The sequence below is a fragment of the Protobothrops mucrosquamatus genome, unplaced genomic scaffold (assembly GCF_001527695.2).
Source record: "Protobothrops mucrosquamatus isolate PMUCROS unplaced genomic scaffold, P.Mucros_1.0 scaffold125, whole genome shotgun sequence".
Lineage (NCBI taxonomy): Eukaryota > Metazoa > Chordata > Lepidosauria > Squamata > Viperidae > Protobothrops > Protobothrops mucrosquamatus.
Window position 1 is genome coordinate 234099 of NW_015386492.1, and position 27266 is coordinate 261364.

Sequence of the window (27266 nt, forward strand, 5' to 3'; positions counted from 1 at the left end):
GCCATAACAATGTAAATGGAAAAGATATCTTATTTTTCAGGGCTTCAAAACAAACTTGAAATAGGAAAGAAGATCTAACAAAATGGATTATAGAGCAGACAGAAGAATCATTAAAGTTTGGGAGACAAAAAACGCATGTCTTACTTAACTTGTCTCATCTATTCCCAACAATATTTACAAAAATACAGGAAGAATCCCCTGGCAAGTTGAACACACTGACTTGGAAAGTTACTTGGCAAAAGAAGAAGGCTAGAGTTAGATTCAAGAGATTTGATTTGACTTACCAAATGGAGTACTATATGATTAAACACTTGTTTGAATATGGTTAAAAGAATAGATACATTATGGATATAAAGGGGCCCTACAGTAAGAGGGACAAGATATACAAGTAGTATAGTATTTTTTTTATAATATATGAAATGTAAAAATATTGGGATGGTGTATGTGAATGGAAAGTTTGGATATTTAAAGGTAATTTTGAGAAAATTATGACTGATAAAAATGGTTTGAATACAGAGGGGAAATTAAGCTTAAATAAGAATCTTGAAAACAGGATATATAGTGACTTAATTAGATGACTTTTATAAAAACAATTGAAACATAAGCTGATCAGAAAAGATGTTATATGCTGATGTTACTGTTATTTGTACAAACATAAGAAAAATGTTTATATCCAACTTTATATGTATCAGAAATATTAAGAACTATTTGTTTAATGTTGACAAAAGGAGAATACTACTGAAAGAAGAGAAGATCAAAGCAATATATCATTAATCAATATATTGATTATGGAATTATAGAATTTAATTATTATTGACTGTTTTTTAAATATATGAATCCAGACAACACACTGTTTACCAAGCACTAAAGATTGTTATTGTAAAAAAATCAGTAAAATATATTTTTAAAAAAGAGATTCTAGGGAGTAGCTATCCTAAATCTCTTCCTCTTTCCACAATCCATCTCTGGACTGTGCTGTCTCTTATGTCACCCCGCTCCTTGGAATGTGTTCCCTCCTTCCTGGGAACCAGCTGGGTTATTGTAGTCCATCACCTCCCCCTTCATAGACACATTCTGTGGGTAAATGCAATGAATTGTTATAGATATGCAGGGATGTCCTCTTTTTTGGAAAACAAATAAAATATAACCTTATTATGTGAGTTGCCTACTATGTTTGAATTGGTGCTAAGTGGCAAAGTGCACAGTCTTCTAATACTAGAACTTCAGCCTGGCTATAGTTTGTCTTTATTTTTTTCTGGATGATTTTGCAGGTGAAAGCTGAAGCTTCCTGGGATTCCACAGTTCACAACTGTGCACAGCTTAGCAGAGGAACAATGGCTGAACAGAGAGTCTTCCTGATTGTGAGAGTTACAGTACAGCTCAGCCATCCAGCAGAAATACAGCTTGTCCTTCGTAAGCGGATCTGCGTCAATGTTTATGGCAAACAGGTACACTATTAAAACCATTACCTTTCTGGATCAAGCCAAAGATCCATCTAGCTGACCATTTGGCCTTCCAACAGCTACTAGCCAGATAGATCATGTAATATCCCAATATTAAATTCTTTAAAATTCTGCCCATCCTGTTTTCCCTTCTCTAGCTAGCCTGCCAGAATTCCAGAAATTGTAAATACATCTGAAATACATCACATTGTTTTATAGATTTTAATGAATGCTATGTTCCAAATATTTGGGTTTTTTTTTAAAACCTATCTAAATTCAGGGTCATTTTAGCATTCATTTAGGGTCCAGACATGGTTATCCAGGATTAAACTATTGGTAAAACTTGATATTCTCTATACTTTGCTATCTTTTTGCTGCATCAAAGCATCTTAAATATTTTGTGCAGGATCTTATATCTCTCTTAAATAAGGTTTTTTTGTATGATTGAGTGGTTAGGATCATTTATTGCATCCCTGAAGATGGTTATGCTGGAATTCAGATGTACTTTCAAAATATCTTTATGTGTAAAGACTTTCAACTTGTTTTTGTGGTTTGGGGCCGTAAGGGTGCAGGGTGTACTATCAATAGTATGCATATTGTTGCAATGAACAGGTCATCTAAGATTCATTCACTGCTCTTAAATTTTAGAATTCTGAAAGGTACTATTCCATCAAATATCTCAGCATGAGACTGAAAATACTAGGGCAAAACTATAATTATTATTAAACGTGTAAAGTATATTCAGCCAAAAAAAACCAGCTTCCTTTTATCAGAAGATCTTCGATGAAAGCTTAAATGGACTTTGGGATTAATCAGTTAGCCTCCAGTTGTTTGTACTCAGATTTTGGTGGAATTACTGTATTCAGTATGATTGGAATTCATAGTGTTTTTCCATCTATTGAGCAGTTTTAGACTTTAGTCTGGGGTATTCTCTGTAGCCAGATTTCCTTATCTAATTGACTGTTTTTTACTTTCTTTCATTGTTCCTTGCTCCTGATTCCATGGCAGTTGCTAGAATGCTGCATAGAGGTTCCATGAGGGTAGTAATATTATCACTTTTACAACAAGCATCTTTTTCTGTATGGCTTCTGTGTGTGCAAGAAGCTGAAATATTGAGGATCATTCATGTTGTCAGCATTGCTTACTGCTGAAATAGATAGTTCATCTCATAGTGACTTTTATAGGCAGTATTTGATAGGTTGTACCTTAATGAGCTTTTCTGCATGTTAGCAAAACACGCTTCAGCAAATCTATGCTGCCAGCAGATTGTCCCATCTCTCATCATCCCATATAGTCAATATTGTTTGGTGACATTTGTAACAGAAACTTTTTTTTGCTGTGTGTTGAAATTATGTTGTTGTTGGATCTTTGGTTTGTGCTTTATCTGCTTTGCTTATTTCTGCCTTGCTCTCCAACAGCTCAGTTTTGAGTGAGGGTGAGACAATAGAAAGAAGATGCTTAAGCAAATTCAAGAAGACACTGATTGTGTAAACATTTCCACAGACCTAGTCTTGCTGGTTTATTACAGCATGTAAATTATAATGGCAAAAACCAGCCATTTCCAACCTCCAGATGTGTATTCTCAGCAATAGCCATGCCAGCTAAGGATTGAGACCCACATCTGGTTTTCAGAAACTGACATGAAATTGGGTGATAATTCTAGGGTGCTCAGTGATATTCTCCTTGGGCTACTAAAATTGGATACCCAACATATTTCTTACAAGCTTGAGATAGTTTATATTTACTTGGCCTTATAGCAATGTGTTCACGTCGTAAACTATGAGATTACTCTAGAAAGAAATCCAGAAAACAGTCTCACATGTGTTTATATACACAGGTTTATATCCCTTCCATAATAGAAAGAGGTGTTATATATTGTTTTAGATCTTTGGCTCATCTTTCCTCTGGCTGGCAGCAGCTTTCCAACATTTCAAATGTGGGACTTTTCAGCTTCTAGAGGTCACTTTATTGGAGATGTTGGAGATCAAAGCTTCAAAGCATGTTCTCTGCCATTGACCATGGATAGCCAATGCCAAAGATGCTCAGTTGGTGTAGTTCATTACAGCCATTAGCATAAATTCTCTATAAATTTATTTTCTATGCAGCCTGCTAAACTCACTGGGCTATTTAGCTATTCTGTCTGTTGTCAATACACAGTCCAAATATGTATTACAAACAGTATCAATAACCTTCCAAGTACCTAGTAACTTCTCTGCATTAATTCAGGAGTCAAGATTTTAACCTCATGAACCTTCCCGTCAGAATAAACAATGTCTCTGATCCTCTTATATCATTGTTTGTAATGATCCCAGTGGCCTGGGATTCAGAAATCAGGCTTGTTGGCAATTCAAAGCATCAGTAATTACAATCTCACAAGTAAATATGCACATGCATAGGAAAAAAGAAGAAAAATAGCATGACAATTAAGCAGTCACCTTGTCAGCATTCTATAATGATGCAAACATCAGGCATAAAGAATTTGGGGTCAGTTTCACATATTTACTTCCTGGGAACCTGAGCAATGTTTGACCTCTCTACCTTTCTTTAATGGGACACAAGCCTACTTAAATCCACACAGATCCCCACTCTTTCCACACTGTGGGGGGAAAACATTAAAGGGTACCAAAACTGGAGTCATTTCACAATGGGTGAATAATCCACATAAGGGGTTTTTGATAGTATGATCATGAAAGTAATATGTTTAATTGGGTACAAAGGAGGTTGCTTGATTAAAGGTGAATGAGCAGTTGTTCATCTGTAATATATATGGCATGGAGATGGCCAAGGGAGTATTTTCCACCACACAAATGGGGTTTCCAAAAATTAAATGGCTCTGTTTTGACTTTCCTTTGGCTAATCTGTTGCTGTCTGCTTTTCTTTCATGCTAAACAATCTGCTGCTGATATGAGTATTGGTTTAATCTTACTGAAAGAGAGATACCTGTTTTTAGTATTGACTTATATGAAACTACACAATCTCTTTTTCATCTCTAGGGTTTTGCTCAGAGTTTCCTGAAAAGAATGTCTTACCGGAGTTCTGTACCTGGCTGTGGAATCACCTTTGAAATTGTTTCAAATATCCCAGAGGTGAATATTATGGGGAATTCAAATAATAATGTTTCTAAATATGCCCACGCAAATACAAACCACTTTCTTTTGCTAGTCTTAAAGGGTATACAACCATCCTAAGAGAATCCACATGCCGGATTTTTAACATATGGTCACAACTGATTGGGACAATTTCCCACGGAGGAAATTGCCAGGAGGAAACCTCTCCCATATTCCTAGTTCAACATTGGCCATGTTAGGAATATATATCTAGCAGCTCATCTCATCTTATCTTAGAGACCCTGTTTCTTAGTACTTAATGCTATCTACAATGCGTTCAGTTACTTGGAGGTAAAGATCAGTTTCTTTCTACGTCATGACTATTTCTCAAATATCTGTGAAGCCTACTCTGTCCCACTTCTGCATCTAGACTTTTAAAAAGTTTTTTTTAAAAAATGCACAGAAACATTTACATTTAAAATGCTCAACCTAAACAAAAATAAAATGAAGAACTTTCAGTGGGTGAGTGAATATTGACTATTGAAAAACACCTTATTTCAGTGGTGGGATTCAAACATGTGAACAACCAGTTCTCTGTGTGGATGCTGCTTCTGGAGGTTCATTCTGGGCCTGGGCAACAAAAAATTAGCTACCGTTTCTGCCGAAGTGGTGCGAACCACTACTGCCTTATTTTAAATTCAATCTTTAGTCTACCTGAGATGTGCCAATTTTGTGTGTATCAGAGTGTGTCTGTGTACTAGACAAAGAAAGAGAGAACGAGAGAGTATCTCTTCAGCCATATAGAGATATTTTTGAAGGGATTTATCCTCCCCACTAGTTCTAAACTTGCCATCACAAATATAGCTCAACAAGTTAAGTGTCCTATGGCCTATGTGTCTTTTACTTTTTATGTGCCAGTGGGCTTGCTAACTTGAGAGGTTTTCTCTTTCAGGATGCTCAGGGGGTAGAGGAACGTGAGGCATTAGCAAGAATGGCGGCCAATGTTGAAGATGCAGCTTCTGCTGCTTCAGAAGTCCATATAGAAAAATACCTTCGAAGTGTGTTGGCTGTAGAAAACATCCTTACTCTTGATCGATTGCGTCAGGTTAGTTAATTGTAAGGGAAAGTGCTACATGGTGTGGAAACCTCTATAGAGCTCCTGTGTCATTTTTGGGGTACACTTCAGTAACAAATGCACGAAACCACATCATAAATGAGCAAGGCTGGGTATTGCCTATTCTAAGGCTTATCCTGCAGGTTTCATCTGTTTCTCATCTAAAAATCCCAGGAAACTGTTGCCAGATACTGGCAGTCATTTAAGATTAGTCAAGAAGCAAAAAAAAAAAAAAAGAGTGTTGGCTCTATACGTTCCAACTCTAGCTATAACCCTGGCTATTTTAAGGCTTGTTTTATTTTAAAGAGTAATAATACACTGTGCTGAATTTCAAATGTATGATCCTGAAGGGTTCTGGAGCCATACACCAGCTTTAGGGTATGGAACTGTAACATCTACTCTAACTTTATTGTTAAAGGCCTAAAAATTAAAGTGGTCTTAGGAATGTTGATGAACCAAAATATTTTTTTTTTATTTTACTTGAATTTCCAAAGAAAATAGAATGGGGGGCAGCAATCATGTTTATGCATAAAGCTTCACTGTATTCAAACAAAGAGTAATCTAAAAAAAATAAGGCTGCATATAAGTAACATTTTCATTAGTCTAATCAATAATAAATGATAATTATTCTAGTGGATGGGTAAGATTTTGTTGAGAAAGTGCTAACATTGGGAAGGAATGGCTCTTTAACATTGCGGGGGGGGGGCTTTCTTTTTGTAAATTTTTAGAGTAATAGCTTTGAAACAGGAGCATTATCCCCTTCCTTGAGGGACTGGGGCCAGCCTCACTTTTGGTCTATTACTTTCAACCCAGAAGTAGGTTGACCACTAGCAGAGGGGCCTTTTCAATATTTGTAGGGAAGGGAAGGTAATAATTCTTTGACTATATTATCATTATAATATTATCATTATATTATCATTATAATATAGTGACTAGATTATTATTGTAACTTAATTTTGGAAAAAATGGTGTATTGTTTTTTTGGATGGGCTCAGTGTTGTCTTATTCCAAAGTTGGATTCATGTTGTTATCCAAGGTCTGCATGCTGTCTTAGACTGCATTTATCTGACAATTTGTTCCAGTCTCTGATTACGTGCCTGTCTTAGCTGTCTCCAGCAAGATATATTGGGCTACGTTTTCCATAATTCCAGGCCAGTAACATTCACCTGCATAAATGTTCTCGATGGTCCCTACAGAAATGCCTAACATTCCTTGCCCTTGATTCAGTTCAAACTTGCTTTTATTTGTACGTGAATATTAGAGAAAGAATGATCTGTTTCTTCCTTGCAGGAGGTTGCTGTGAAGGAACAGCTAACAGGAAAGGGAAAACTTTATCGGAAGAGTCTCAGTTCACCAAATGTCAATCGAGTGAGTCTATAATACTCAAGCTGAAGTCCTCTCAAAACATAGTTGGAAGAGGGTGAAGAGAAGAAAAGAGTAGCTCCACAATGAGTTTGTAGGAAGATGAACATTTCTTCATCTGGGAACACCATATTGGGGTCCTACTGCAGGCATAGGAAGTATCTTCACCTTCTGGTGCTCTGTTGGCCTCTATGTTTGCTGTAAGTTTTGCAGATTGAAGACTCCATTTAAAAGTCAAATTTTATTGTTACTCTTTCAGCTATCAGGAAGCCGCCAAGATCTAAATCCATCATACAGCCTTGCTTCTTACAAAGTAAGCATTCAGTTTGTTAGTGAATTTCTTTATTGTGTTTGAGAGCTTGCACTTTTTCAGAAAAATAGGAATTTAACTATTTGGGAAAATTGATTTTGAAAACTTCTTTACTTATTTTTTACCTATTATGAGTTCTAAACTGAGTTGTTAGTTTTAACTAAGTTCCATGATCCAAGACGGGATGTGGTTGTTAAAAGACATAATTTATTTTCTGTCGATGGTTTTATACTCAAATAACTCTAAGAATCAAAACTATAACATATTAATTAATTATATTATTTGGTATTAATTTACATCATACGGGTAGTATAATCTCAACCTATAACCACAATTGAGACCAGGATCTCAGCTGTTGAGCAAAGTGGTCATTAAATGAAATGCTTCACTCAACAACTGCAATCCCGGTACTTCCAGTTGCAGTCATTAAGCGGTCATATAGGTTGTTAAGAAGAATGTAAGGGTGTGCCTCAGGGAATGGGAGCCCAGTGTAGGCCACATATAGACCATGCACAAGAAGAATGTAAGGATGTGCCTCAGGGAATGGGAGCCCAGTGTAGGCCACATATAGACCATGTACAAGCTGGTGTGTGTATATATATGTGGTGCATGTAGTGCAAAGCTATAGCAACCTCAGCCTACTAGCTTGCAATGTGGTGCTCGTTGGCAGCAGCACCAGGCCTAAGTCAGGGCCTAAAGTAGAGACCTGGGGCTCTCAGCACTCACAGCCAGCTGTCACTCCCCCAAGCCTCAATTTCAGCCCTAGCACCACCACTGCAACTGAGGAATCTGCCCAGATTTCACATCTGCCTATGTCATCCCTAATCTAGGCTGCCTAGTGCAAGACTGGGCCTGAAGTAGAGGCCTGGGCCCTTCAGCAGCCTCCGTCAGCTGCTACCACTCCAGGCCTCGACATCAGCAGAGTCTTCTTTTTAATTTCTTTTTTTTCTCTTTCTTTTTTTTCCTTTTTTTAAAGGATAGTTTTTTTAAAAAGTATGGCTATTGTAATGGTGAAGGGGATTATAACTTTCCTAAATTTCAGCTATATTTTTGGGCATAAATTTTGGATCAGTCTTCTAATGGGACACATGATCAAGTCCACTGTTGGCACAGAATTATTATGTGACTCCCTTTAATATCACAGCAGGGGCTTGGTTCTGTTTTTAGCCAAGGCCCATGTGGAAGATGTTGAGATTTCATAATGTAAGTTTGTTGTATGAATGAAGGTTTACAGTTTGAAAAAAGCAGGTAAATCTTTTGGAGGGCCAAGTAGAAGTATTTATACTTTTGTTCATCTCTAGATACTTTCAAAATGTCCTTGTTTCTTAGTGTTTGTAGTTGACTGCTAATTTCCAGAGAATCCACAAATAGTTCAAGAATCTTGAACAACATTTTCAGCATGAAGAGTAATTCATAATCTGAACGTTCATTGTTTTTCTTTCCTTTTTTATGCGTTTGTTTCTTAACCCTTCAACGATATCCATCCCTCATTGCATGTGTCAGTGTCTCAAGGTCGTGGCAGAGGTAACAAATTCATTAGATTCACCTAATGAATAGGATAAACAAAGTATCCCTTTCTGGAGTGCTTTTCCACAGTCTTCTGTGACTTAACTCTAATCCTAACATTCTGCTTTGGATTTGCTGCCAGTGTGCTTCCTTTTTTCCTCTTTGCTTCATTAACCTAGCATAAAGGTAATCTTTCTAAATGTGGTGGTATGCAATCTTGGTCTGGAAGTGGCCTTGGTTCTGAGGCAGAGAGCTTGCCTGCTTTATCTGAGCAGTTTGAGAGATCTGACTATTGAAATATGTAAATAAATAGCATGCACTGGTACAGAGCCATCAATGTATGAGAAACATAAGAAAGTTATCTAAATCCAAAAAGTTAGCTGTTCAGCTCAAGGAGTTTACAATCTAAACTTTACTGACAGGAGGATGGAACAAATTGAGAATGAAGAATGAACTCGTTCAATTGTATGCATGTTGTAATGTACATGAGGACTGCTGGATCAGACAAGAGGCATGGTATCCTGGTTCTAATAGTGGCCAGACAGATTTCTATAGAAACAGCACAAGCAGGGCCTGAAAGGAAAAAATTCTCCCATGAATTGCCCCTGATAGCTAATGCAATAGAACAGTGGTGGCGAACCTATGGTCTGGCACGCGGAGCCCTCTCTGTGGGCACGTACCATCACCCCAGTCTCTAAAAGTTTGCCATCACTGGCCTAAGGCCAGCCAGCCTGGAGCCGCCATTGGGGAGCCCACCATTCCACCCACCAGAGACCCCCTGGATCTCCCCCAACCCTGCCCGGCTCCCACAGGTATCCCTCCCCATAAGCAACATCAAGGTGGCCACGCCCACCCTGGCCATGCCCACCCAATCTGCCATGACTACTACAGCCACACCCTTCCAGTGGCCACGCCCACCCAGTCTGCCAAGCCCACTGTAGCTGCACCCGCCGAGTGGGCCACACCCACCCGGCACCCGGCGATACATAAGTGGGTTTTGGGTTGCAGTTTGGGCACTCGGTCTCTAAAAGGTTTGCCATCACTGCAATAGAACAATTAAGGATGGAAATCAGAGTGGTGGCTATATTAGGGTTTTGTAGCACAAACAGCAGAAAGTCTGGTTTCACTTTAAAAACTAAGAAATCTTATTAGCATAATCCTTTGTGGATGGCAGTCCCTTTTACTAGATGTATGGAGTATAATCCGATGCATTCTTTTCTGAATATTCTACCACAGGACTATATAACAGGCATTCGATAGACTGTGTCCATGGACTGTATTCTATGGACATCCACCCAATAATATATTTGTAAATCTTTAAGGTGGCATAAGAATCAGTGTTTCTGGCTTACAGTATATACCGATTCTCCATACATCTGCTTAATTCATTTACTTATTTAAATAATTTATTTGCTATCTTTTCATCTGCTCAAGACAGCATGCAAAAGAAAGTGAAGCCATTTAAGCTTATAATCATTCCCACATCTTGTGTCAGTGAATTTCAAAAATTACATCACTTTAGAATGAAGTAGTATACCTTTTTTTAACTTCTATTGAATTTAAAGCCAATGTATTCCTGTTGGTCTAGTAAGTATAACCTACCTTAGGGAGCCTGCAATGTGAGATTAGTTTGCTTGGCCAAATTGGCTGCTCCTGAACTGTTCTGTCCATAAATCCAGCTAGGATTTATGCATTCTTATAGATGGCTTCAGCACACATTGAAGAGTTAGAATGACTTCAGTAAATGGCTAGCTTGAAATTCAACCCACAAGGAGGTGATTTTTTATTCATCCAGTCCTTCAGTGGTGCAGTCATACATCATAAGCCTATGATGTGTCAGATTATACAATGCAGTAGCATATACATCTAGGAGTTTTTTTTAACTCCTTCCATTGTGTTTCAAAGAAGGCTTAATTCAAGGTTAGTACCACTTTACAGCATAAACTATAGTTGGCTGGTTTAGGCATGTTATAGTGATATAATTTGCAAACTTTTGCAAGACATATCAGATGAACTATCAGATGATGGAATATACGCTCCTTCCCTAATGGTTTTGCATTCCCAGACTGGCATTGATTCTCAGGACTTTTACTGAGTTCCTATTGCCTACTTCGTATGAGTAAAGCAGGGGTAGTCAACCTTGGCTCTTTGATGACTCGTGGACTTCAACTCCCAGAATTCCTGAGCCAGCTAAGCTGGCTCAGGAATTCTGGGAGTTGAAGTCCACGAGTCATCAAAGAGCCAAGGTTGACTACCCCTGGAGTAAAGGGTGGCCTTTGTTTTGTTGATCACCAGCTGCAAACAATTATGTCAAAATGAAGTGGTTAGCCATGCAGAATTCAAGACAGTGAAAGTGGAAAGGAGAATTGCACAGATCAAATAAAATCCTGATTTATTTTTTGTAACTACTGATGACCAAAGGGAAAGCTAAAGATACTGTATGGTAAAGGGAAGTTTCTGTGCCCATCAGAATTTAACAAATATAGCCTCAGTAACCATTGTAGGTTTTACTGTTTGTTAATATTGTTTTTATAATCTTTAGGTGTTGTTTGCCATCCATTTGTAGATGGGTGACAGTATGCATCCATCAAACAAGAATATAAGTAATAATACGTTACTGAATGTTTCTAAAAATAGAATTCATAGTACTGGTTTTGCCATTTTTTAAAATATTCTGGTTAATAAAATTCAATTTTCATTATTTTATTTATTTATTTATTTATTGAATTTATATACCGCCCTATCTCCCTTACGGGACTCAGGGCGGTGAACAGGCGATAATAAAAACCACGATAAATATACACAAATTTCTGTCTAAAATCAAATTAAATAACAGGCCTGCTCTAAAAATACCCCATGGCAGAATAACGCAAAAAAATGTTTTCAGAATGAGTGGATTCAGTGGACCTCCATTTAAATGGATACCTTGTTTAGCCCCCAATTCAGTTTGAGCAACCCTGGTTGTTGCTTCATTTTTTCCCCAGGTTAGGGATCCCTGTATACCAGTTGCTCTGCTGGAGCAGACCAAGATCCAGTTAAAGAAGCATCCTGTTTCCCATATTATCCAAATTTGAGAGTGGTGGATGGACCATGTAGGAAATCTGCTCTGAACTGCATAATGGAGGCAGTTCTATAAAAAGGGATGAATGACAGATGGTGGGGCTTTTGTAGGAAGAAGACAGAGAATTATAAGGCTTATTTGGAAGATGCCAAGGTACCTCTGTAATGACTTTGTCCCAATGTGAGACAGAGAGCATGATGTTCTTAAATGGACTGATGAGAATTAGTTTAATGAAGTCTGACCTTGGTGCCCAGTCATTTGGCAAACAGTTTTCCAGACAATAAGTTCTTTCCTTGTTACAGACCTCTTGCAGAAAACATAGCCATCCTTCTTTCTCTTTTATCTACTTCAAAAGAAGAGAGCCTAGGGGGGAAACCTAGGCAGGTTGAATCATAAAGAGCATGGACTTCTCTAAGAACTAACTGAAAGTGGGTTGTTCAGATATCAAGTGTTGTTCTTGGTACCCACCACGTCTTGAACAAACAACTTCATTCATAGTAGAATCTTGTGGCTGCATTGCAATAAAATAATTTCAGTTGGTTGCCACTGTGAAGTAGGTAGAAATTTCTTGCATTGTACTTTTCCTCTTTCTTTTGGGTGATTCACTTGCAAAAGCCACAACTGTTGTCTAGGTTTCATTATCTAGTGGTTGTTAAATTACACCCCACAGACTTTCCATAGACTTTGAGATAGCCTATAAAGATCACACTGAAAAAATATAACTCTGTTCCTTTTTCAGAATGAATGCTTGCCAACTCAGTAACTCCTTTAGCATTCTAGTGCAGGTATACCAACTGTTACAGACGCTTTTTCCATTGATTGCTATTGTACAGACAGAGGCTGTCTTATTAAATGCTGCTTTGGAGTGCCCATTCTATGCCAACAACTATAAATTAATAATGAAGGGCCAGAGGTTCTATTAGTGGCTAGTATGTAAGTTCAGTCTCTCTATTAAACATGCCCTGAATTTTAGTTCTGACACACGGCTCCAGAGAGTATTAGATGTTCAACCTCATTGCACTTTTTATCCTCAGTCTGAATAGTACATCTCCATCAGAATATTAAATGACAAGAAACTATACTTTTCTCAGGACAGAAAGTTCTAAGAACTTCTGATATAAGTCTGTTCTTTTAGAGAACACAACATAGGAAGAAGTATAGCACAATTAACTTTACTAATCTTTCTGAAGTTATGCTTCCTCTGGATGTGTAAATATCAATGCCCAGAATTCCCTAGCCAACATGATGGTAGCTGAAAATTCTGAAAGGTTGATGCAAGGTCCATGGGGGGGGGGGCGTGCCACAACGGGGAAAGCTGATATACATACTTAATTATTACATTCACGTAAGTAAACATAATGTTCTGTAAATAATATTGCCAGATGTCTTCCATTCAGGCCCCGATCAGACCACGATCTGTTTAGATTTGGCTACAGTTTACAACAGGGCATTTTAGATCTTAACCTATAGTTCAGAAAAGCATAAGGAGGGCCTGTACCTTTCTTCTGCAGCATGGGATATCAATAGGTTTCTGTTCTTGTTTCATTGTATGTTTCAGCATTTTTTAAATTCTTTGAGTGGTTGTTATTTTCAATGTGATCATTGTACAAATATATTTTTTTTTAATAATTCCAGAGTCGATGGGAAAGCCAGCAAGATATTTCTCAGATTTCAACAGAGTCCAGGTCCAGTGCAAGTCTCCATGATTCAACTCAGCAAAATGGCTCTACAGACCAAGGTAAAAGCTTCAGGGCAAATCAGTGATGTGAACTAACAATTGCAGCTGTAGATTCCTCCTCCCTCCCCTGGTTTTATATAGGAGCATAAGATTCTTTTTGGGCAAAAGTTTTGACAAATAATTTTGGCAAATAATTTTCTTTTGAAACTTTCTTTCTAATTTCTTTGGTGAATGAGCACCACATTGGATAGACAGTCATGATTTAATGTCATGAGCAAGGCCAGGGTTCCCTTTGGCGGAAAGAGTTGCACAGAATTTATTTCTTTTCCCACCAAAACAATGGAAGGAAATTGTTTGGTTGTTTCTTGGCAGCCAAATTCAGCATTAAGCAAAGCCAGCCCATACGTTTAGAAATGGTTCAAAGTAGACTTCAATAATATTGTGGATGCTCAAGAGACAAGTAGCAGCATTGTGAATTAGTTTGTTTATTTGTCTGTTCAGGACTCGGTAGCCTGGCTGCCTCTTACTTGAATCCTGTGAAGTCCTTCGTGCCTCAGATGCCAAAGCTGCTGAAATCTCTGTTTCCTGTTAGAGATGAAAAAAAGGGCAGGCAGACGTCTCTACTTGCGCAGCAGGTACAAGAGCATCCTATTTAGAGGGTTGCAAGCAAGAATAAAAATGAAACTGTTCACCAATGAACAACTTTAGAACGGATTCCTGAGGTTAGCAAAAGATTGTTCAACCACAGTGTTGTTGTTTTTTTAACTTACCATGTCATACTCCATGTGTACATATCAGCATAATGTACAATTTGGGAAGCAAAAAACAATGTAATTCACCAAGACTGGTTGCAAATGACTCAATAGATTGTAGTTGGTACTACAGTTTCGTGAGGTTTTTTGGCTTCTCCATCCTGGTGCCCTTCTGGATCTTATGACGCTACTGTTGTGTTTTGAGAATTGTAAACTTAACACATCTGAGAAGCATCATTTTAGAAAGCCTAGTTCAGAATCACAAACTATGCACTGAATGGTTTCAGTCTGATTCCATTCACTGATCAAAACATGTAAGGATCTTTTTGGATCTCTACCATAGGAGAAGTATAAGAGAAAGAAGTCATCAGAAGAAAACTAAGATATGGTTCCATATCTAAATATTTAAAAGCTGCTGAAAGATTATCAGCATCTTTAGAATAGTAAACATCTAACTTGGAGTAGAGCTATCTATAAAAAGTTACTGACAAGCTACAAAACATCCCACAGAAAGAGTAGCTGGGCTTTTTAAGAAGGGAATAATGTGATTGTTTTAGAAGTCATCCTTAGAAGAGATTGATTTAGAAGTCATCCTTGTATTGCGTTATCAGTGTGATTAAAGATGATAGGTTAATGTCTAGAACTTAACATTGAGGGTCAAATTGATTTTCCCTGTTTAGACTGAGTTTTCTTTTAGTGCAAACACTGGCCTTTTGAATGTCCCCAGCAAGTTCCTGAGGTATTCAAGTGACTTAGCTGACATTTCTGTTACACACGTTTTGTTTGCTTTTGTTTGTGCAAGTGTTTTAGATGGACTCATTTTTCATGTTGGGTTTGCTCCTAAGCTTCAGTATAGTAAAAGGCAAACTTGAAATTGCAGTGAGCTTAAACATAAATATATATGTTTATTCTGCTTGTGTCTCACCTTTGTAAGAGAAAGAAAGAGAAGTTCAAAACAGTGAGATTTCAGTATAATCTTTAATTGTATTACACTTGCAAACATTAAAAGTAGCTATTTGAGTTGCCAAACCAGCATTTACAGAAGCTATTTTAGAAAGCTGAAAAAAATTAATTAGGACAATTCAGAGCCTCAGCTCTTTAGTAGCAGTCAAGCGCCAATTCTGAGCTAACTTTCAGGAAATAGTAATGCAGAAGAGCATCACAAAAATGATCTTCAGTTCTCAAGCAAATAGTTCCTATTGTTTTATAGAAAATTGGGGGAAATGGATAAGCATATTAAATGTTATGTCGCCTTTTCACAGGCTTAGTCAATAGCTACTTTAGTATTAATACTTTCATTTACAGAAGTGATAAGGAACACGGAGCTTCAGCTCATCTGTTTACAATTCCTGAAGCCAGCTTGAAACATGATTCCTAAAAACTGGAAGCACATTTGCTTGCCATTTGAATGTGGAAGTCATAAAAACAAAAACATAATCTATAAAGCAAGCAGATCATAGTTAACATATAAAGTAACCCCAAATTTTCTCCCTCTGAATGCCTATGATGTGGTCCCATCCTCTTTGTGGGCCCATCTTCTGTAAAAGTATTAAATGTGGCTCTTGGATAGCAAAAAATTATCTACTTCTGTTTTTCATATTTGTTAACAAAATTGAAGCATTCATAGGCAATATTCATTCCTTAAACTTCTTTTGAAAAGAAAAAAATGGTCTTTTTAAAGTGTAACACATTTCAGCTCCTGTTTTGATTCCTCGTAGATTTTCAATAACTTGCAATTAAACTTTCAGAAAATTTGCTAAATAAAGAGAGCAAGGGAGGTGATCTTGACAGAAATATTCAAAAACTACTATCTAGTCAAAGATAGAAATTTTAAAAAGTGACAGCAGAAAAAGATCTGCCTGTTCACCGCCCTGAGTCCCGTAAGGGAGATAGGGCGGTATATAAATTTAAATAAAATAAGAAATAAATAAATAAATAAATAAAATCTAGTGGTCTGCCCTTTGAGCGTTTTTTTTGTTTTTAATTTATGTATTTATTATTTTTATTTTTATTTTTATTGGATGATGGGCATGTGTTTATCCCAAGTATGTTTAAATTCAGTTACTGATTATTGATCCACTTTCTCCACTGGAAGTTGGTTCCAAGTTTCCAGTACTTTCTAACATTACTTTTGAACTTCCCTGCTGTCAGTTTGAAGTTACACCCCCATGTTCTTGTTTTTTTTAAAGTCTTGGAGTCCTAGTGGACAGTCACTTAAATATGAGTCAGCGGTGTGCTGCAGCTGCCAAAAAAGCCAACACAATTCTAGGTTGCATTAACAGAGAGATAGAATCAAGATCACGTGAAGTGTTAATACCACTTTATAATGCCTTGTTAAGGCCACCCATGGAATATTGCATCCAAGTTTGGTCACCAAGATGTAAAAAAGATGTTGAGACTCTAGAAAGATTGCAGAGAAGAGTAACAAAAATGATCAGGGGACTGGAGGCTAAAACATATAAAGAACAGTTGCTGGAATTGGATATGTCTAGAGAAGGACTAGGGGTGATATGATAGCAGTGTTCCAATATCTCAGGGGTTGCCACAAAGAAGAGGGAGTCAAGCTATTCTCCAAAGCACCTGAGGGCAGGACAAGAAGCAATGGATGGAGACTAATCAAGGAGAGAAGCAACCTAGAACTAAGAATAAATTTCCTGACAGCTAGAACAATTAATCCATGGAACAACTTGCCTTCAGATGTTGTGAATGCTCCAACATTGGAAGTTTTTAAGAAGAGATTGGACAACCATTTGTCTGAATTGGTATAGGGTTTCCTACTTAAGCAGAGGGTTGGACTAGAAGATCTCCAAGGTCCCTTCCAACTCTGTTATTCTATTCTATTCTATTCTATTCTATTCTATTCTATTCTATTCTATTCTATTCTATTCTATTCTATGGAGACAATGCAAATACCTCCCTGATTTACTGGAGTGTAAGAAATAGGAGAAGAAGTAGGATACCATCAGACTTCCAAGATTCAATTATTATTGACAATTTCAGTAAAATGTAGCTCTGGTCTTCCTGTAGAGTTTCTAGTCTGATCTACCTAGTAGGGCTATATGAATACATATTTATCAACTCAGGCCTTTTAGTATCTACATTTTAAAGTTTCAGATCCATAAATCCAAATGAGGAACAGCATGTGCAAGATCCATAAGGGACAGTTCATGCATAGCAAATATAAAGTATATCTATTTTAAAAACACTTAGATCATATGTTGAGTATTTCATGTTCCCTTCATTTTCACCTGAATTAGGCATCTTAAACGGTAAAATAGCAAACCTTTTTTTCAGAGCATCTGGCAAGAAGAAGACACTTAAATTTAGAAGGTGGTGTAAGACCATTAATGACTAGCCTTTATCCATCCTCCACTCTGGATATGACTGTAACTCAACTTATTCTGAGCAGGTGTCAGCCAGACAATTCCCCAATTCCGTGTGGTCCCTTGGGATTTTAGAAGGTTAGTTTTAGATGAGAAAGCAATAATGTATGATAATTTTCTCAGAAATAAAATTCTGGACTTGGAAGTTCATTCTCAGGTGCTAGTTTGCTTCTGAACAATTCATGGTTTTATTCATTTTCCAAACCGAGTTGAGAATAGGGCTTCCTAATGTATGTCCACCGAAGATTCCTAAGCATCCAGATATAAATACTCTCCTTACCTCATAGTTGCAAATTCCCATTTCTACCACGATCACTAGCATTTTCTTTACCACCTTATCTTGTGAGGATTATCGGAGTGAAGCTGAGGGATGGGAAATAGAATCATGGCTTAAAAATAGAAGTGCATTTTCTACTTGGCAATACCCAAATGCACTAAGTGCTCATCATAAATTTTACTATTGTTGCTGGAACTGATGTTTCCATAAATCACATTAGATGAAAGTGCTGGGTGCTTAAGTGTTATCAATAAGTTTAAATAGTGCTGCTGGTGGAATGGAGGGTATTCTGTTGGCTTTCCTTGAGTCTGTAATAGAGGACAGTTGTATTCAATCACCATAAGTTGATGATGATCATGATCATAACAGCATTTCCTGTGGAATCTCTTTCTCTAATCTGGTCTCTAGGATCAGCCCCAATCCCAAAAAAGTTATATATAAATTTTTTTGTGGATGATGGTGGTGGTGGGTAAAAAGAAATCATTTCTGTGTGTGGAATAATAGCTTTCAGGAAGCCATGTTAGACTATAGACTTTACTTGACTTGCCCGTTGTCTACATGCAAAGAATATTTTAGATGGCAAGGATGGTAGAGAAAGAAAATCATCGAATGTGCTGAATACATAAACTGGCCATCAGAAAAACAGTTCAAGTCCTAAAAAGAGTGTTGAGGATCCTACCAAAGCCTGATTGTAAAAATCAAAATTTTCAGGCTTGTCATAACCAACCAGCAGCTGTCCATTCTTGAGAATCTACTGCAACGTGTATTAGAAAGTCTTCAGCAAAAGAAGCACAAAATCTGAAGGCAGGGCAATCTGATTATTGCAGTGATGAATCTCCTGGTATAGAAGCAGGCAGCATTTTGAGAATTCACAGGTGCCAATTTGCATTCTGGCCTTTTGGAGTGTTACAAGAAATTGGGACTTCAGCCCTCTTTTGCTTTTGGCAGAAGTTAGAGGTAAAAATGTAATAGGGGGACTTGGGAAACCAAACTACTCCCTTTTCATCCTTTAAAAGCACAAACCTGTGAAATGGCTCAAAATGTGGTCCCCAAATAGCTGAGTGTTATTTTTCAGAATTGTAACATGGGTTTAAGTGTGGGAATTAAAGTAGTTTGCCTCCATCAACGTTCCAGAGTTCACCTCCACCTTTAATTGGAGCAGGGGGAGATGATGATGATGATGATGATGTAGTAAACTTGTATGTCACCCAACTCTCAATGACTTTGGATGGCTCATAATAATCAAACAAAGATATAATAAAATCAGTAGAATGTAAAAAATAAAGATTAAAAAATGGCAAGCATGATGAAGTGTGAGGGTCTCACTCTCCCTCACAGGAAAAAATTGAATTTGACACAAAGGCATTGCAGTCTTGGAGAGGTTTTCAGAGGGGTGCTTGATGGGCATATGCTTTGTTATCTTTTCATCCCGCTGTTTAATAAAATATTTCCTAAAACCTTGCTAGTATATTACTGAATTTTATGTTACAAGGAAACATAAAAGTCTAATGACTTTCATACTGCTGTGGAACTTTTTATCTAATTTAATTGTTCATTTATTTATTTTATTTAACTTACATGTTACCTGACAGTTCACAGCATAGAAATAGCAGAACCTATATGTAATCTAAATGGAGAACAAGTAGTAACAAGAATTCTCAGTTCAAAAAATGAAACTACACTGAATGTCCAGTCTTTTCAACTCAGGCAAACAGAGACTGAGAATAATTGGAAAGGTACTTATGGGGGAGGCATAGGGGAGTATTACCCTTCAGTATTATTGTTACTGGCAATAGCTACAATAAGCATAGTCTGAAATAATTGGGAAATACTGCGCTCTCATTGGGCTCAGGTTTTTAACTCTGATATTGAGCAAACTGTAACAGCTTAATTTGCACATAAAGTCATAAAAGAATTTACTTCAAATAAACTCAATTTAGCATTATAAGGGAACTGGGCAATCAGGTGTCATTGTGCCAAAACTATGATGCCTGTGAAATAAATAACTTTCTACTGTTGTTTGAGTAATTTTTCAATCATTCAGAGATTAATTCAAAAGGAATGTCTTTTCTTATTGCAGCCAGTCCCACGAATTATGGTTCAGCCTGCTAGGATTGATGCCAGTCCTGCAAAAACCCAACAGGTGGGTCCTTTTAAACTGTCCGTGGTGCTGAATGACTACATTATTGTTACATGGAGATGGGAGGCAACAGTAATAACAAAACTACTACTAGAATCAGTAAAGAACTGAGTTCTCCAAAACATGCAGAAAGCTTTTATCGTTATTTATATGCTGATGGTGCAGATTGGAGACATTTGTCTATGAATTACCCTTACTAAGCCCCCATGCATATTAAGCTTTCAGTATCAGAAATGGAAATTCCAGTTTATGCCTTGATTCTGCATGAGCCAGCCATTCTAACTGCTTAGTTTTCACAGAAAAAATATCTAAATCTTGCTGAATTATCACTATCCTCTTGTTGTAATGTCACCACTAGTGTGTGTCCAGAGGCCAGCAAGTGCACAACTGCATTACAATGCCAAGTAAGCAGTTGTAGGTATGCAGCGGAGTAAGAAACGGGAAGCCAGGTTTGGTGGCTGTATCTCCTTATCTCGGATAATAGCACATTTTACTCTGCATAATATCAGGTGATTCACAATTTTTGTTATGATTCTTCCTTTGCAAATATCATCTTGGAGTCTATTTCCTTGCTTCAGTTGCTTCTACTACACTATAGTTAATTCTTTCTTTCTATCCTCCAAGGTTCTCTTGTAAGGGTTGCCTATCTGCTTCTGCAGAAATATTCCTTTCCATGTGGCCTTAAATCAAAGATCTAAGGTTGCTGATCGGAATAGAGAATAGACATGGATCAAAGTTTACCAGGAGACATTAAAAAAAAAAATCTCATGATCTCAAGAGTTTGCTGAAGGCATGGGCTGGCAAAAGCCCATGGGTTTTTTTTTAATTGGCTGGTTTACTTCATATTTATTATATTGTGTATGTATGTATGTGTGGGTATATATATCATATGCATATTATGAACTGTTAAGCATAGAAAGGGTCATTAATTCTGGAAGTTGTGTATTTGTGGTATTGCGGTTAACACTTTGGGAAGGAAGCCATCCTTGGCATATGGAGTTACACAAGATGATACTTGACTTGGAAATGATGATTTATATCTTCTGTGAGTTAAGCCAAATAACAGGGAGAGACTTATAAATCTGGCTTGTTTCCCCACTTCACATAAATTGCCTCTTTCAAACAGCAAACATATCTTTCTGTAATATAAATGATCTTTTAGTAAATAATAGGAGTCATATTTCATGTGCTATATGCATTTATATATTAATCCTACTAGACCTTCAGCCTATTAGCCAGACTGCCACCTTTGAACCTGTTAATATTCTAGCATAGAAATAAGCCATACACTCATTAGTAAGTATTATTCATACTATTTATTTCTAGTACTTATTTATTAACATATTTTTACCTTCCCCACCACCCTAAGGAACTCAAAGTGGGTTACAAGTTATAAAATGCATAAAATAAAACAATAAATGAGCCATTAACTAAAGTATGCAATTCCACAAGCTGATACATTTATCTTTTTTGGATATCAATGTATCCTAAATTGTTAGTTTTGAATGTCTTTTATTCCAAATCATGCCCTCTTCAAAGTATGAGAATTCTCACATTTTGGGTGAAGCTTTCTTTATTGGGATGGGAGAAGGAACTTATGGACACTTGGTATTAATGAACGCAAGACCTTTGAGTTGTATGTATAAAAATTCCTGCATGATATGCTGGGACTTTCTTCTCCTTGCCCATCTACTATACATTCAGTAGCAATTGCAGACAATATGCTAGCCTTATGAGGTAGACTAGACAGGAAACATGACCAGATCAGCTAATTTTATTTTATTGTAAAGCTACATTAAAATGAAAATAGAATTCTCCCCCCACCCAAGCTCCTTAACAGCCAGTTGTGGACCCACTATCCAGCCACAGGCTATGTTACTTGGCCATTCGCTTGGCAGTGTCACTTTGCCCAGTCTCCAACATACTATTACACAGTGGGGGGTGGTGGTGGTGCATATACGCTTCCTGGAAAAAAACCAACAGCACAAGGAAGTAAAGAGAAAAGAATATGTTTTCTGTGGTTCTTTAAATTTCAGAAACTATCTTAGAATCCTAGATGCTGGGCATCAATGGACACCTGACTAAGCATTGTTAGAAACAGAATAAAAAGCAGATGGATCTTGGAAGGCTGTTCTTGTTTGCCCTTATACAAATCCATCTTTCATCTTCAACTTCCTTCAAAATATAAATCAAAATGTTGCAAGCCTCTTCAGATATGGTAACAGAAGATGAATTAGAAAGAAAGAAATGTCCAGTTTATCTTTATTGTATTGTTTTATGTTTTCCAAAACGTAACTTTGACAATCTCTGACCCTTTTCTGCTTCAGGTTACCCAAGGACAAGGAAGCAAAGGACCTTTTGAGGTGGCATTGCAGTTGACAGAGTTGGAAAAGAACCTTGAAAGATCAACCAAAGTGCCTTTACAGCAGTCTACAGTGGACATCCAAGCACAAGATTCTCAGGAGGGTCCACCAAGTCCCTTGAGTGAAGCCTCTAGTGGATACTTCTCACACAGTGTTTCTACAGCAACCCTTTCTGAAGCACTTGTATCAGGAAATGACCCCCATCTTCAACCCAGTAGTCAGACCTCCATCACAAATGATGTCCCCCCAAATTCAACAACTCCTAAGGCAGTGTCTTCAACAGATGGTCCTATAAAATCATGTTCTGGTTTAGCTTCTCAGTGTTGCCATTCTTTTTCAACGAGGGATCCAGTTCTCCCTGGCCTTAAAGATGATCAAATAGACAAGGACAATGACAAAGTGAGCCATAATGGCAACTTAAAATCAAGACCTGTAGATTCTGCCATTGCTCTAAATGAAGATCAGGTTTCTATCTCCCTAGTTACTGAGGATACAAATTGCTGTTCTAATAAGAAACAAATACAATTGACACAGACAACCATCTTATTACCATCGGAGAACCCTCTTTCTGTCACAAAGGAGGCTCCCATTTATAAAACAGGACCTTCAAAGTCTCAGGCTACAGTTGACCTGTCTTCTCAGTCCAGCACTACAACTTCTCCATTCAAAATCCAAAGAGTACGAACATCAGAACTCAAGTCTTTCTCCAGTATGTTGAGTGGTGATTCGGGAGCTTCTTTGTGTTCAGAGGAAGAAAAGAGCAGACAGAATTCAGAAGACTCAGACCAGAACAACAGCATAGATGCTGGTTCTGAAGAGAAATTGGATGCCACAGTATCTGACTCAGAAGAAGCCAGTGAAATCCCAGATTGGCTGAAAGAAGGTGAATATGTAACTGTCGGCACAAATAAAATGGGCACCGTGAGATACGTTGGTCCAACAGATTTCCAGGACGGAACCTGGGTTGGAGTCGAGTTGGATTTGCCATCAGGTAATTGTTGAGAAATGTTGTAAAGTGTACAGGAAATGTTTGTGACTGGCTTTGATAGTTGTTTTTGTTTCCCTCAATCCACATGCGATTCCCTCAGACCTTTATCTCTTATTGAAGTCTGTCTAGTTTCTTTCACTATTCCCCAGTTTAAGTCAGACACACATATAATTTTTTCTTAAGACAGGTAGAGCAGTGCAGGTGGGAAAAGTCACCAGTATGGTGAGCCTTTCTCCTTAATGTCCAGTATTGTTTGAAATTCTGTCACCATCTACTTGGATAGGTTCATTATCCCATGAAATGATCTATAGTGAGAAAAGGAATGGGCCTGTATTCAGATACAGTTCCTTCAACAAGAGTGATTGGAAATAGGGTGACTCATCCAGAGCACACATGGAAATATGGCTTGATTGTAAAGCATTTCTTTACTTAGTGGCAGAACCCACATTTTGCATCCACAATATTATGGATGGGTTCACTTTGCCTGGTTCAGTTTACAACAAAGATTGCAGTTGTGGAAAGTGCCTGATGAATTAGTGATAGTAGCCAGAAGAGGCTAAGAGAAGTGGGCGGCTTCATATGACCAGAAGCTCTGATTGTGAAAGAGCAATTCCATCAGGGTTAACTTTGTATGTTAAATTTGTAAAGAAAGCTTGAAAACATATGATACTATAATTGAATACATTTATTTATTTATTAGGTTTTAGATAAATAAAGTAACTCTAGGTAGTGTACAATTAAAAACAGAAAAGTCATATAAAATATTATATCAGTAAAAGAAAGTCAAGGGTAGAATAATTAGTTAAAGGGGGGGAGGGCCTTCGGGGCACTAACTAAACCCAAGGTTGCATAGTTCTCTGCAAGCCCCATATGAGTCTTCAAACACCTCCCAAAGACCAGGAGAGTGGGGGGCCTGCATTGCATTTTGGGGGAGGATAATCCAAAGGACAGGGGCTTCTGAGCTTCCATATAAAGATGAAAATCTTGATAATAAATGCTGAATACGCAACATGCTGAAAATATGCCATATAAAATAAAATGTTTATTATAGGACTGTAGCATTTCTCTGAATTAATTTATGCAACTTCCATCTCAGTTAGCAGGAAGGAGAGGCTTACTTTCCTATGTAATTTTTATGGAACCCAAGAAGTGTCATTGGTGGTAGAGAAAGTAATACACGGATCCACTAGGAAGGTCTTCTATGTGCTGATGTGTAGCCAAATGGGGTGCTATGTCATCAGAGAACACATTTTATTGAACTACCCATTACCCAGCATCCACAGGGCAGTATCCTTAGCCAAATGCATTTATTTTATGACTTCATGAAACAACCCTTTTCAAAGAAAATCTTTTATCTCAAAGGTAAAAATGATGGCTCAATTGGAGGCCGGCAGTACTTCAAATGCAATCCAGGATATGGGCTCCTTGTGAAGCCAAGTCGAGTCAAAAGAGCTACAGGTTCTGCAAGGCGCCGGAGTGCTGGAATGAAATTGCAGGGCACAACTGTGACCGGGACTGAGCATCGGCGGAGCGGCACATTCTCAGGCTCTGCCTCCAATTTGGCTTCTTTGACTGCTTTAGCCAAGACAGAAGGAGGATCACTTCCAAGGACTGAGAAAAGTAAAAAGAATACAGAAAACAGGAAATCATGGGCTACTTGAGAGCATCTCCCAATGGGCATGTCTGCCTGGCTCACAACACTACTGTGTGAAGTTGACCCTTCCTTCCTTCCTTCCTTCCTTCCTTCCTTCCTTCCTTCCTTCCTTCCTTCCTTCCTTCCTTCCTTCCTTCCTTCCTTCCTTCCTTCCTTCCTTCCTTCCTTCCTTTTCTTGCCATTCTTTGCACTACTAAGCCAGTTAGGAGGAGATGGTTTATGTGTGTCAGAGTATATGTGTATTCTTAATTTTTTTTACTGAAATTTGTTGACCTTTGTCATGATGGAGTAACATGAGACTCTTGATGCAAATGGTGACCTTTCCCAGTGTAGTTTTCCAAATCTCTCCTTTCATTCCCCAGCCATTCAGAGGAAACCATCTGTAAGAGATGTTGGCAGGGCTTATTTTCTAGAAAGACTGCCAAGTGCTGCTTATTATCAAAATGTTGTCATTCCAAGGCTCACCATTAAACCACAGCAAACCAATGAGAATCAGAATTTGCCAGATCACAGCCTATTGGAAAAAGTGCCTGTCTTGAAGACTTCATTTATGATCTTTAAACTGTTTTTGTTGATATCAGTGGAAAAATATTACCCCTCACTCTACTGGAATGACGATTGGGGACTAGGCTACATGCATGTTGCTTTTCTTTTCTTAATTCCTAATCCAACCTGTGATTACAGTCTAATATATCTGACCTTTTCCATTTAAATGGGAGAGTAAATAGGAGAAGGCTTTGCTTTTTTCTCTTCTAGTGGTTTATTACTACGGTTGGTTGCAGAGTCAGCCAGATTTTTAGATTGGATTTGGCTTTTTTATCATCCTATCATGTCCTTCCCAAGAACCTGGGGTGGGCAGGTGTTGTTGTTTCATGTTGTTAAAGGTATTGTTACTATTATTATTTTCAACATTCCCTTCAGTGCTGTTGTATTTATAAAGTAAACCTCAGCATGTGGCCTTCTTTGCCTTTGTTTTAAGTAACATAATGCAAAGAGGGAATTCAAAATCCTAGAGGTAGGGTGGGCCTTCCTTATGATCTGGATTTTCCCCAGTCGTAAACCTGGGTAAACTATCCCTGTCCATGTTGCTAGAGCTGTATATTTATTTGTTATTTATTGTTTTCTTTTTTAAAAGAAGTATAGGGAATCCCTTGCGACTTACAATCAACCCACTGACTACCATTGCACAGAAGCACACATAGAACAGGATAATCTGCTTCTTTCCATATACTCACACTGTCTTCTTCCTATGGAAGAAGACGGGGTGAATTCAAAATGAATATATGTTATAAATGTCTGCAGGATTTTGAGGTTACAACTTGAATGGTGTGCGTAATTTTCATGGGTGCAATTGGAGCTTATCTGCATAACTTTCAGCCAGAAATGGCTTCTCAATGGCTTGAAAATCTCTTTTGGAAAAGTCCCAACAGGGAGATAAAATTAGCTTTGTTGCCCAGATAGAATGAGGTTTAGCTATTTTTAAAATGAGGGTAATAGCTCACGGGTGAATCAGATGCTTTGCGTGCAGTAGGTTCCAGGTTGAACCCAGCTACACAGAGGGCTGAGAAAGGTCCTTGCTCAACAAACACTCTGGAGAACAATTGCCAAGAAGCTGTGTTACATGGGCCAGGGATTTGGCCTTGGATAATCTGGCTTCTGATGCTCTTGTGAAAGAATGCAGGAATGTCCAAAGTAAAATGGTTGGAAATTGAGCAGAGGGATTTTATGGAGAACATTAGGCAATGGCAGTCAGATCTAGATGATACCAATGAGAGGGAAAACCTTTTGGTTCCACGGATGTAGCTAGCCACCAAAAGATAACAGACACTGAGAAGGAATGCTGCTGGACTATCTAAGGGCTTGCGTAGCAGCATATAAATTCTCATGACCTATATTTTTATATCCTCCTTCCATACGCTGCTAATAGACTCTCTTTGTACTGGTGAGCTTAAGGAAATTGATCTAACTATTACATCTTAAATGACTTCCTTCTGTACTAATCTGATTTTCTAACTGAAGAAAACTGTTTTACAATTAAAGCTGCAGCTAAGGAGATTGAGGAAATTGGCAGCAAAGCTTAGCAGTTTCCAGAGAGCCGTCATTTTCTTGCTTTCTTTGTGTATATGGAATTGGAATATTTTATGGTAGTAGAACATTTACATGATTTCAAGCAGTCTTTTGTTCCAACA

General features: G+C 37.8%; 1 protein-coding gene across 1 annotated transcript in view; it reads left to right on the forward strand.

The window, feature by feature from the left end:
- KIF13B (kinesin family member 13B) overlaps window positions 1-25140 on the forward strand; it is a 160927-nt gene extending 135787 nt beyond the window's left edge. Inside the window, exons 32-41 of the mRNA XM_015812981.2 lie at window positions 1272-1448; window positions 4436-4528; window positions 5442-5594; window positions 6894-6971; window positions 7225-7278; window positions 13478-13580; window positions 14022-14155; window positions 20013-20075; window positions 22400-23426; window positions 24786-25140. Of these exons, the coding sequence (XP_015668467.2) occupies window positions 1272-1448; window positions 4436-4528; window positions 5442-5594; window positions 6894-6971; window positions 7225-7278; window positions 13478-13580; window positions 14022-14155; window positions 20013-20075; window positions 22400-23426; window positions 24786-25084 (2181 nt within the window). The 3' untranslated portion in view covers window positions 25085-25140. The remainder of the gene's footprint in view (window positions 1-1271; window positions 1449-4435; window positions 4529-5441; window positions 5595-6893; window positions 6972-7224; window positions 7279-13477; window positions 13581-14021; window positions 14156-20012; window positions 20076-22399; window positions 23427-24785) is intronic.
- The last annotated feature ends 2126 nt before the right edge of the window (window positions 25141-27266 follow it).